At 31.5% G+C, this 12,589-nt stretch overlaps 1 protein-coding gene and 1 pseudogene across 2 annotated transcripts; both read left to right on the top strand.

Annotated features, from left to right (window-relative positions):
• Positions 1–3,454: 3,454 nt before the first annotated feature.
• On the top strand, positions 3,455–5,764 carry LOC106304426 (transcription factor PRE5-like). 2 transcript variants are annotated; one of them, XM_013740839.1, is made up of 3 exons: positions 3,455–3,916; positions 4,186–4,334; positions 4,440–4,601. In XM_013740839.1, exons 1-3 carry the CDS (start codon positions 3,788–3,790, stop codon positions 4,519–4,521), a joined length of 360 nt encoding a protein of 119 aa, XP_013596293.1. In that variant the 5' UTR covers positions 3,455–3,787; the 3' UTR covers positions 4,522–4,601. The 2 variants fall into 2 exon arrangements, with proteins under 2 accessions (XP_013596293.1, XP_013596294.1); XM_013740840.1 differs by lacking the exon at positions 4,440–4,601 and adding an exon at positions 5,422–5,764 and having other exon boundaries at positions 3,456–3,916.
• Positions 5,765–7,909: 2,145 nt separating this feature from the next.
• Positions 7,910–8,877, top strand: LOC106303139 (annotated as a pseudogene).
• The last annotated feature ends 3,712 nt before the right edge of the window (positions 8,878–12,589 follow it).

The raw sequence follows: 12,589 nt of genomic DNA, 5'->3' as shown, positions 1-12,589 counted from the left end.
TGCCATTTAGTAACATGCACATAAAGGGCCACATTGTTAGTTCAACATGGAACACTTCTCTTAAATCCCACTTCAACTTCAACACCAGCTTTGGGAACACAATTTTAATCTCTTTATTTATAATCAATACCCTCCTCCATTGTTCAGCATGTAATTATCTTGTAAACATACAATATTTTAAGTAGCAATATGTTTACTAGTTTTCTAAATATTGTTAACAAACCAATGATATATATTAATTGATTGTTAGTCTCCATAAATAATGACTGTAACTTAGTTACGATTTTCTGTCAGTGATAATTAAACATGCTGCAGACTGAGATAAATTACACTTAATTTACTACCAGACCTTTACCAGAGTGCACGAGTGGATGATTATTTTCATTTTTACACACATAATTTTTTTTTACGGGATTAATTTTAATACTATCATTTATTAATTGTTTAATATAACATTTTAAAACACAATAATTTTATAGTTCACTTGAAATAATTAAATTTATTTGTTTTAAATTTTCAGTTATAGCATATTTTAAATTATGTGATACAAAATTCCAAATTGAAAAATCTTATTAGTTAATGATCAAAAATTTAATTAAAATGTATTATATTAAATTAATATCGCAAATTCAATACAAAATTGTACATGAGTTTAGTTATAATTACAAAATTAATTAGATATTTTTTAAAAAATGTTTTAGTTAAAATGAAATATACATTTAATTTTTAAAGAAACATGAAATTAATTAAATATTTAAAAGTTTTGTTTAAGTAAAAAATGAAATATAAATTTATTTTAAATAAATATGGATTTAATTAAATGTTTAAAAGGTATATTTTAATAAAAATGAAATATATTTATATTGTAAAAAAAAGATATGAAAAGAGTTTATTCAGATATAATTTTAGAGAAAATATATGCATATCTATTTGGTTTGTTTTAGAATAATCTAAATAATTCAAATATTTATACAAAAAATAATTTAAACATCTTTTTAAGGGATGATCCAAATTAAAAAAAATCACACATGAATTAAGTTTGTTTTAATAGTATAGATGTTAAAAATTACAGTAGTATATTTGGTTAGAAATAGGAAAAATGATTGCTGACTACATGAAGTATTGACCATCGTATATTTGGTTAGAAATTGGAAAAATGATTGCTGACTACATGAAGTATTGACCATCACATGGCTAACCATGCAAAGTATACTAAAGTATACCTAGCTACATGAAGTATATGTTATGCATAGCAACATGCCTCAACTTAATGATGTTATGTAGTTAACATCACGAGTTTAATTCAATTCATCCAAAAAGTGATATGGAAGTCACATACCGTTTAAATCTCTCGTTTTATCAATTAAAATATGGCGTATCTGAAGGTAATTTAACAAAATTTAGATTTTGATCCGCGTTTTAAAAGGTTAAAAATATTTTTAACAACATCTAATTTATAAAATAAATATATTTTATAAATTTTTGATAAGTAGTGTTTTAAAGTTATACTATTTTATTTATATTAAATATTAAGGTTATATAGGGTATTATTTAATTTTGTTTTAATTATTTTAATCTGTTTTGTAATTAAATTTTAATAAAATATATGTAATTTTTGATTAATTGTATGATATATATTTACTTGATCAATTTTTATTATAAAAAGTATTTGATATCAATTTACTCACTCTAACATCTTATTTTTAATATAAAATTAATTAAATTGATGAACAATTTTGTTTATATTTTCATAAACAAAAATTGCATTTATTTAAACTTAGTAAAACTTTCATATTTTATTTTTATTCTCAGATTATTTTATCCTCTAAAGTATATAATTAATAGTTATATACGCGAAATTATGTTTGGTTTAAATTAGCATCAAATGATTTTTAAGCAAATAAAATGTAAGAGTCAATAAATTGACGTCAAATAAGTTTATAATTAAAATATATCAAATAATTATATATCACACAATTTATTAAAAGAATTATAGAAATTTTATTAAAAGTGGATAAGAAAACATATTAAAATAATTAAAAACAAAATTACATAATATCTTATATAACTTTCATATTTAATATAAATAAAAACAATATAATTCTACAGTTTTTAAATACACTAAGATAAAAATGTTAAAACACTACATATCAAAAAATGTTAAAAGATATTGATTTTGTATATAAGATATGTATAAAAAAAATTTTACTCTTTTAAAACGTGGGTTAAAATCTAATTTTAGTTAAATTACAGTCCGGTCGGTTATATTTTAATTTATCCGGTCGGTTATATTTTAATTGATGAAACGAGATATTTAAATGGTCTCTCACGTCTACATCAGTTTTTGGATGAATGAAATTAAACTCGTGATGTTAACTAAATAACATCATTAAGTTGAGGGATGTTGACATGCATAACTTATACTTCATGTAGCTAAGTATACATTAGTATACTTTGCATGGTTAGCCATGTGATGACCAATACTTCATGTTAGGCCTGAGCGTTTTTAACTCAACCCGAAGTACCGACCTTAACCCGAACCGGAAAAACCGAAACCGAATCCGAACTGTTTTACGAAAATATCCGAATGAGACTTATGAGTTTACTATTTTGGATTTTGGTTATAACCCGAACCGAACCGAAATCCGAATTAGGATCCGAAGATATCCGAAATTAGTTAAATATGTTAATGTTTTTATATATATTAAGGTGATTTAGATATTTTAGAGTATTCAAAATATTTTTGCATTTTGTTTTATTTGTTATTTTGAATACTTTTTAGTTAATTTAGATAGTTTAACTAATTTTTAATTAGATTTGTAAATAATTTGTATATTTTGAAAAAAAATTTGGTTAATTTTCGAGGTTTTTAAAAATATATTTTTGTACGATTTTAAACAATGGTTAAATCCGATCCGAAACGAACCCGGACGGAACCGAACCGAACCCGATCCGATAATTAGTAAAAACCGAATGGTACTTATGAGCATAACACCGAAAATCCGAAAATACGAATCACTCGGACCGAAACCGAACGTCCATGCCTACTTCACGTAGTAAATAATCATTTTTCCTTAGAAATAAAATGGCACAGTTACACGCCTATATTGCATAAGTTTGTTTTTTTTATATTGCAAAAGTTGTTGTTGTGTAAATCCAAACTAATTTATAAATAAACACTTTGCAATGGTAGTCAGTATAAATGATTACTTATCTTGACTAATAGAACGTAACTTAAGCATTTACTATTACATATCCATTTCTTTTAGCCTCCGGTGACCAAATATTAAAAGGTTTAAATTTGACAAAAAAAAAGGTTTACATAAATTATTTTAAACGACTTCAGTTAGAGGTTATCAAATTTCTTTCTCTTCCCATTACATCATTGTCTAGGTTTATTGCTCTCTTCTCTCCCTCTTCTGGTGGTCCTTGGCCTATTTAAGTCCCTCTTATCACAATTTCTTTATATCTCCGAGATTCTTTACACCCCGAAACACTTTCTTACATTCCAGTTTTCTTCTCGTTGCTCTTTCTATTTTCACACCTTTAACAAAATATAAAATTTGTGGGATAAACATAAACCCTCTACTGGCTCTATAGCCTCTCTCATTTTCAGTAATCTAAAAGTTTGTTAGTTAATACAGCCTATCTTTCTATCTCTCCCTATTTCCTCTCAATCTCTTCTCTGTTGTCCAATCTTAGAGATAAAGTACACAGCTCAAGGGTCATTTTCTTCCTACATTGTAGTGTTACACACCTAAGGACCAATTAAAAATCTTACAAGAAAATGTCTAATAGAATTAGATCAAGACAATCTTCAAGTGCTACGAGGATCTCCGATGATCAGATGATCGACCTCGTTGGTAAGCTCCGTCAGTTTTTGCCGGAGATTCGTGAACGGCGCCGTTCTGATAAGGTATATTACATAACATCAGTTTCATTTAACCTCTTCATCTATAGTTCATATTTTTTTGTTTCTTTTAAGAAGGAAGAAAAAGTCCCTTTTCGTTAAAAGAAGATGGGACACGAATCAAACAAAATGTCCAAACTTTTGAATTCTGACACAACATTTTTGTTTTCTATTTTGACCAAATGAAAACGTAGAAAATTCATGGTTGTGTGATGTCCGTACATGTATGTGGTCTTTATGAATGATGATGTTTACGCATAATATTTAAAATTTAGGTGTCAGCATCGAAGGTACTGCAAGAGACATGCAACTACATAAGAAAGCTGCATAGAGAAGTTGACAATCTCAGTGACTGTTTGTCGCTGCTCCTCGACTCCGTTGATGAAGATAGCCAAGAAGCTGCCGTCATTAGAAACCTACTCATGTAACCTTCCAATATATTGATTTTCTATAACTTATATATATATATATATATATAATTTATATCAGTATATGTAATGTTGATCATCGTCCTTAATATATTATGAAGCGACGTGTTTTTCTCTTATGAGCTTCCGAGTTATGGTCCAGCACTCCAGCAACTACATTTACGTCTAGTCTGTAGTCTATGAATGATGTGATAGTTATTACTCAAATAGCGAGAAGACTTTGACGGAGATAAAAAGTTATGATTATCTTCTTTCCTTTCAAAATATTGAACATTAAGCTGTTTGAATTCGATTGTGTTAGAACATTTCCAATGTATTTTTTATTTTATTTTTCTATAATAGAAAAATTCTATAATATAGAAACTCTATAATATAGGTGAGTTTCTTTCCAATATATTCTTCTATTTTTTCTTCTAAAATGAATATTCTTGAAAAGATTATTTTTCTATTTTACATTTTACACTTCTAACTTGTAAATGTTGAAAATTAACCCATTCATTATACTTTTTGAAATTTTTTTCATAATATTACAATATTATTTAAATTAAACATTTTGTTACAAAAATACATTAGACAAAAAAAATAAAACAAAGTACCATTATCTAACAATCATTATTACTAAATTTTTCTCATAAATGATCAATTAATGCATTCCGAAGTGAGAAATGAGCTTTTTTTATCTTTGATTTTTCTGAATCGACTTAGAAACTCTTGGAATCGGTTATCTTCATTATCTGTATTTGGACTTTCGGAGGTGGAGCTTCTCTTCCAATTCCAATCGGTGCATCGAGATCACGCTCATCCTCAATAATCATATTATGTAAAATTATACATGTAGTCATTATATCATGTAGTACTTTTTTTTTCCAAAAACGTACCGGTTCTTTCACAATCGCAAAACGTGATTGTAAAACTCTGAATGCACGTTCTACATCTTTTCTACATGCTTATTGTTGTGCTGCAAAATATTTTTTCTTTGGACCTACTGGCTCATGAATAGTTTGCACTATGGTTGACCATTTCAGATATATACCATCAGCCAAGTAATAACCCATATTATATTCTTTTCTTTGAATGACATAGTGGACAAGGGGAACAATACCTTGACCAAGATTGGAGAAAATGTGAGAAGACTCCAACACGTTAATATCATTATTAGTCCCCGGCAATCCAAAATATGCATGCCATATCCAAAGATCATAATCAGCCACAACTTCAAGAATTATAGTAGGTGATCCACTACGACCAGCATATTGTCCAGCCCAAGCAGTAGGACAATTTTTCCACTTCCAATGCATGCAATCTAAGCTACCAAACATTCCCGGAAAGCCTCGTTTTTCGCCAATATAAAGAAGTCTGGAAACGTCATCAGGTGTTGGTGATCGTAGGTATTGGGCTGAGAATATCTCCACAATAGCTCGACAAAAATTCTTCATGCTTTCGATTGTTCTGGATTCACCAATCTTTATATACTCATCTACGACATATGCAGGAAGACCGTATGCTAGCATCCGAAAAACAACGGTTACTTTTTGAATAGATGACAATCCAAGTCTACCTATAGTATCCCTTCGTTGTGTGAAGTAGTGTCATGAACTTCAACTTCATGAAGGATGCGGAGGAATAGAGAACGAGACATACAATACCTCCTCTGAAATAAAATATCATTATATTTTGGAGTTTCCAAGAAATAATCATTGAACAATCTATCATGGGCACTCTCTTGATCAGAGTGGATGAAACAACGGCCAGGAACTGAATCACCATGAATCGCCTGGTTTTCTTGTTGATTAAGAAGATATTGTATAACCAGTTTGTTATTAGAAATAGCAAGTTGTACTGCTTCTTCTTCATGGTCAAGATCATTGAAAAATTCCATATTTTCATCTTCTTTTCATCATCTGAAGAAGAGGATGATGAATGGTGAAAATTTGGTAAAGTAAAACTGAAATTCATTTTTTTAGAGATGTTTTTGTAAGGTAAGCAAAATAATTTGTGTGTAGAAGTGTGAGGACTAAAAGAAAATGATGGGATCTATTTATAGAGAAAATGTAGTGACAAAAATTGTAAATAAAATTCTTTCTATTTTCTGTAATAAAAAAATTGTTTACATTTAGTTGTCTCACGTCCTACTTCTCCAAGTGCACTAGGCTAATGTCAGTTTCTTTATATTTGCTTTTCATCAGGTTATTTCATTTCTTTTTGGCTTTTTGTATTTTAGGTAAGAACAATTTTTAAAGTGTTATGAATATATCTAGGTTGGCTAGAGAACATTACAACCTACAACTACATGACTTTCATTAAATTCTTCAGTCACAAAATTGTGTAGTATTGTAAAGAAGATGGTGAAAATTTAGTGTTAGTACAACATCGGTTAAATGGCCAAGCATGTGATGTAAGAAGACAAAGCAATACGAAGATACGTTGAACAAAGCACACAAACTTCCAGTTACAACATTTAAAAATCTACGAATGGGATTGCTCAAAAAAAAATTAGAGTTCTAGGTCAAACAATGCAAAGATACGTTGGCCATATATATTTTTGATAGCTAGGTTTACTGACCCAACAATAATTGAAACATGCATTAGTGCTTATTTGTTATCTTTTCTTTATATATTTTTTCTAAAGGATATATATTTTCTATTTGAATGTTTATGTTTAATAATCACATCGTAGGTACTAGTGCTTAGCATCAGAAATTTTTTATACATTTTTATTCACACAATAAAAAGCCAATGAAATCACTGAACTTATCTAAACTTCAAGCTGCAGTAGTTAAGTTGAACCACTGACAGTGTTAAGTCAAACAATGCACACAAACTTCCAGCTACAACATTTAAAAATTTATGAATGGGATTGCTCAAAAAAAAATTAGAGTTCTAGGTCAAACAATGCAAAGATACGTTGGCCATATATATTTTTGATAGCTAGGTTTACTGCCCCAACAATAATTGAAACATGCATTGGTGCTTATTTGTTATCTTTTCTTTATATATTTTTTCTAAAGGCTATTTTCTATTTGAATGTTTATGTTTAATAATCACATCGTAGGTACTAGTGTTTAGCATCAGAAATTCTGTATATATTTTGATTCACACAATAAAAGGCCAACGAAAGCACTGACCTTATCTAAACTTCAAGCTGCAGTAGTTAAGTTGAACAAAGCACTGACAGTGTTAAATCAAACAATGCACACAAACTTCCAGCTACAACATTTAAAAATCTATGAATGAGATTGCTCAAAATAATTTAGAGTTCTAGGTCAAACAATGCAAAGATACGTTGGACATATATATTTTTGATAGCTAGGTTTACTGCCCCAAAAATAATTGAAACATGCATTGGTGCAGCTATTAACTATTACAAGGAAAGACTAAAATAAACATGCATTGGTGTAAAATATTTTGTGTAAGCCCATAAAATTGTGTTACCTTGTCCTATAAATACCATCATAGACACAACATTTGTATTCACAACACTAAAGACTTCTATAATATTTACACTTATCAAAAAATGTCCCGCTCTTCTGGATATTCTTGTGAAGAAGATAAGTTTTTATGTCACATTTATATGCAAATTTCTCAAGATCTAATTCAAGGTGTTTATCAATCATCCGATCAATTCTGGGGTCGTGTGGTCGAAGCTTACGACAATGGAAAAGATGCAATGTGGAGTGACCGGTCCAAAAAATCAATTTAATCCCGGGTTCAAACAATTCAAAAAGCAGCGAAAAAATTGCATGCATGCATAAAACAATGTGAAAATAGACGTCCAAGTGGTGCTTCAAGTGATGATATATTGTAAGAATTAATTTTTATATTTACATATATTTTTTTGGATAATTTTTGTATGAATATTTGAATGTTTTTTTAAATGATATGCAGGTTAATCAAGCCAAATTAATGTTAAGAGAAGATCCAATGTTTAAAGGAGGTTAGAAATTTGAGCATGTGTGAGACATTATTAAAAAAATTGAAAAATTTCAAGATGGTGTTGCCCATGCCAAACGATTCTCTAATCCATGTGGTGTTGAGTACACATCTTTAGAATCAGATAATCTCAATCTTGATTCTCCAACTCAAGCATCACCAAGGTTATCTTCTTCTTCACTGAACTTAAATGATGAGAGTGAGAATATTAGTGGATCTCCATCTTCACGACCACTTGGAGTAAAGAAATCCAAAATGAAGCGAAAAATTGTTGATCAAACCAATTCGGTTATCAATACATTAGAAAGAGGAAATAACCAATTCAGGGAACAACTAAAGAAGTCAAGTGAACAAAGACAACAACACTTGGTGCTTCAAAGACAAAATTATGCTTTGGAAGAGATGAAAGAAGAAAACAAAATTTTATTTTGTGACTTAAATTCCATAGAATATCCAAATGTTTGTGAACATTTCCAAGCAGAGAAAGCACGGATTTTACAAAAGCGCAGTCACCAACAACAAAATCAACAAATTCCTCCTCTATCAACATCGTTTGGACAATATTTTGACAATCTTTGTGGATCCGGTAGTAATTTACCAGAGTATTAAGTTGTTTTAATATGTTGTATTGATTAATATTTAAACAAAAAGTCTTTGACTTTTGAATAAAATAATAATTTTTTTATTTTATTTTAATTATAATTGACTTTTAAATAAATAATAATTTTTTATTTTAATTATAACTATAGTTATAAAAATTAATAATTAGTACGTAAACAAAAAGGTGTGATTTTATATGTAAGAATTGTATTTCTTCATACATAAGTATTTTAGTTACAATCATAAGAAATTAGAGGACTACTTTGTAAATAAAAACGTTTGCCTCTATTATAGAGGAATGCTATTTTTCCCTTAAATATAGAGGAAAAAATAGCAATATCTATTTTAGGGGAAAAAATAGGGGTGAGTTGGAGCTGATTTTACTCTATTATAGCATTTAGAGACAAATATAAGGATGGCTTGGAGATGCTCTTAGTTAAAGGATCGGAAAATGCAGGATGAATAAATAATAACAAAATATTATTGATGAATGAATTTATATCTCTTAACAAATACTTGAAATTTTCAAAATTCATTAGTGACGGTTATAAATCAATTGATGGATGTCCATAACCAGCCCGGTCCATAACTGGCCCATACACTTAGAGAGAGAGATGACCCAACCTTCGAGAGAGAGGCGGCGGCCGCGAGACTTAGAGAGAGAGAGACGGCTACATAGTTTACGAGAAAAGGAAAATCAATTTTCTTTTCCTTGTATGATTAGGATTTTCCTTTTCCTTTATGTTTATGATTTGTAATCTTTCCTATTCTTGTATTTTCCATTTATCTCTCTTGTAACCCTTATATAAAGGGAACACTTATTCAATAATAATATACAGAAACTTACAGTTCTAAATCATAAGTTTCACAACACGTTATCAGCACGATAGTCTCTAAACACCCTGAGCCTAAGAAACCAAAATCGCAAACCCTTAAAACCCTAAACCTAGCCGGTGCTTTCATCTAACCCTAATCCGACGAACTCTAACCCGAGGCGTTCCCTGTTCCGTCTCAACTCAGCACTCCGATGATCTCAGCTCAGACGCGTCCCGTTCCAGCTCACGCCTCATCACGCGACCGTTCCAGCTCGCGTTCCAGCTCGTTCCAGCTCGCGTCCGATCATCCAGCTCGAGGTTCTCTTGGTGGTTCGGTTCTACAATCTTCAAAACCTAAAGGTAATTCGAATTCTGAAAACATGAAATCGAATTTGGCTGTTTTGTAAAGATTGAAACCCTAAAAACCTAATCTCTAAAAGATGAAAGCCATAGGACAATAGATCAAACCCCTATGAGTAAATCGAAGCTCTATAAGTTCAATCCAAACCCTAAAATCGAGATTTGATCTATTGATCAATTAAAATTAGAACCTTGAAGGTTTTGAATCTCAAAATTAAACTCCTTTGATCTAAGATCAAATCAAATTCCAAAACCCTAATCTGAAAAAAAAAATTGATTTGTATTGTTTGGAATTTGAACATTGATTGATCACCTAGAACTATTGATTAGGATTGTTTAAACTTTAATCTGAATTTGTCTTGTTTAAACTGAAACCCTAAATAACCTAGTCTAGAGTATTTTGAAATTGAATTTGGATTGTGGCCGTGTGGCCTTGATACATTCTAGGTCAATTATTCTAGATCATAACCCGTGGCCGTGTGGCCTTGCTGCATTCATATCTAAACCTGACCACATTTGATTGATTGCAATTTGAACTTAGAATCTCATGTTAGGAATGGTATTGAATCAAACCAAATAGCCGTGTGGCTTGTTCTATTGCTTGGCAGAGAGGTTTCTTGTTTTTTTCATCTCGTATAAACTGATAGAAACATGTTAGGATTGCAATTACATAACAAACTAAATGCATAAGAGTGAACCGAATGCATCCATAGCCGTGTGGCTTAACTTGGCCGTGCAGCTTACTCATTGGCCGTAAGGCATAGATCTTGGCCGTGAGGTATTGTTTGATTGTTTGAACCTAAAATCCTAATCGTTTAAACTTAAAAACTATTACTAAAGATCTAAAATATTAATATATGATTTCAGATGTCGAAAATCAACAACCTTGATTTCACTGCTCTTAATCTATCTGGAGACAATTACCTTCAGTGGATGCTTGATGCTAAGATTATCTTGAAATCCAAGGGTCTCGGTGAATGTATCACCGAGAACAGTAATCCAAAAGAGAAGGATCGTTACAGAGCCATCATGATCATTCGTCATCATCTAGTTGAGAGTCTCAAAGATCAATATCTAACCATTGAGAATCCACTAGATCTTTGGAACGAATTGAAATCGAGATATGATCACCAGAGAACAGTGATCTTACCTAAGGCTCGGTCTGATTGGAGAGATCTAAGAATCCAAGACTATAAGTCTGTGGACGAGTACAACTCGGCCATGTTTAAGATCGTTTCAAAATTGAAACTGTGTGGTGAAAGTATTACGAATGAGGATATTCTTGAGAAAACCTTTTCCACTTTCCACACAAGCAATGTGCTGTTACAACAACAATACCGTGAGAAAGGTTTTAAGACCTATGCTGATCTTATTTCTTGTCTCTTGCTTGCTGAGCAGAATAATGAATTATTAATGAGAAACAGTGAGATGAGACCTGTTGGCTCAGCAGCACCACCTGAAGCACACACCACTGAGGACAATAAAGAGTCCCACCATGTCCAAATAAACGGCTATCATGGCCGTGGTCGAGGAAGTAGAAACGGACGTGGCCGTGGCCGAAGTTCCTTTGGCCGCGGACGAGGGAATCAGAATGGACGAGAACATGGATGTGATCGTGGCTCATTTGGAAGAGGCCATGGTCGCGGCCATGGATCTTCGTTCAAACCTCAACACTCGATCAACTCAAGTAAATCAGTGTGCCATAAATGTGGTATGGGCAAACATTGGGCTAAGACTTGTAGGACTCCCAAGCATCTAGTTGATCTCTATCAAGAGAGTTTGAAAGGGAAGAGTCCTGAAGCACACATGACCTATCAAGACAATGAAAAAGACTTCGATCACGAGAAGGACGATCTTATGGATTATGAAACTTCAGATTGTCCTAAAGATTGAAGTATGATTTCGACATTTGTAATCTAAAAAGAATTCTATGTTTTGGTGTTTCTATGTTGTCATTTCTTTGAACTTGAAAACTTAATAAGAAATGAAATGATTTTATATGAAGTCTCTAAGTAGCATCCTTTTGAAGCTTGTTTTAGAAATGAACGAGAACAAGGATGTACTCGTTGTGGACAGTGGATAAAACCACACGATCTTAAAAGATAAGAGATACTTCATAAACCTAACTCTGAAAAACGCCACCATCTCCACCATTGCGGGTATTGCTAGCCTCATAGAGGGGAACGACCAGGCAAATATCCTGTTGCCTATGGGTACACATCTTGAGATATTAGATGCCTTGTACTCACCCAAATCTAAGAGAAGTCTATTAAGCTTTAAAGACATTCGATTGAATGGCTATCATATTGAAACCAAGGGTGAAGGACACAAAGAGTTCCTCCAGATCATTGATCTCGCCCAAGGTCATAAGAAAGTCTTAGAATTCATACCCGCACTATCTACTGGTCTTTACCATACTAAAGTCAGTATGATCGAGGCCAATGCCACTTTTAATAAAGAGGCAATCGACAATTTCACTCTATGGCACGACCGGCTTGGCCATCCCGGTTTGACCATGATGCGTAAACTGATCCTGAACTCAAACG

Source organism: Brassica oleracea, chromosome C7 (genome assembly GCF_000695525.1).
Source record: "Brassica oleracea var. oleracea cultivar TO1000 chromosome C7, BOL, whole genome shotgun sequence".
Classification (NCBI taxonomy): Eukaryota; Viridiplantae; Streptophyta; class Magnoliopsida; order Brassicales; family Brassicaceae; genus Brassica; species Brassica oleracea.
This window is presented reverse-complemented; position numbering and strand designations above follow the sequence as displayed.

What these genes read in the sequence shown, in the direction of transcription:
- LOC106304426 (XM_013740839.1), top strand. Translation starts at nt 3,788, where the DNA reads ATGTCTAATAGAATTAGATCAAGACAATCTTCAAGTGCTACGAGGATC. An exon ending in AACGGCGCCGTTCTGATAAG is followed by an intron (nt 3,917 to 4,185) that starts GTATATTACATA and finishes TTTAAAATTTAG; the next exon opens with GTGTCAGCATCGAAGGTACT. An exon ending in GTCATTAGAAACCTACTCAT is followed by an intron (nt 4,335 to 4,439) that starts GTAACCTTCCAA and finishes TATATTATGAAG; the next exon opens with CGACGTGTTTTTCTCTTATG.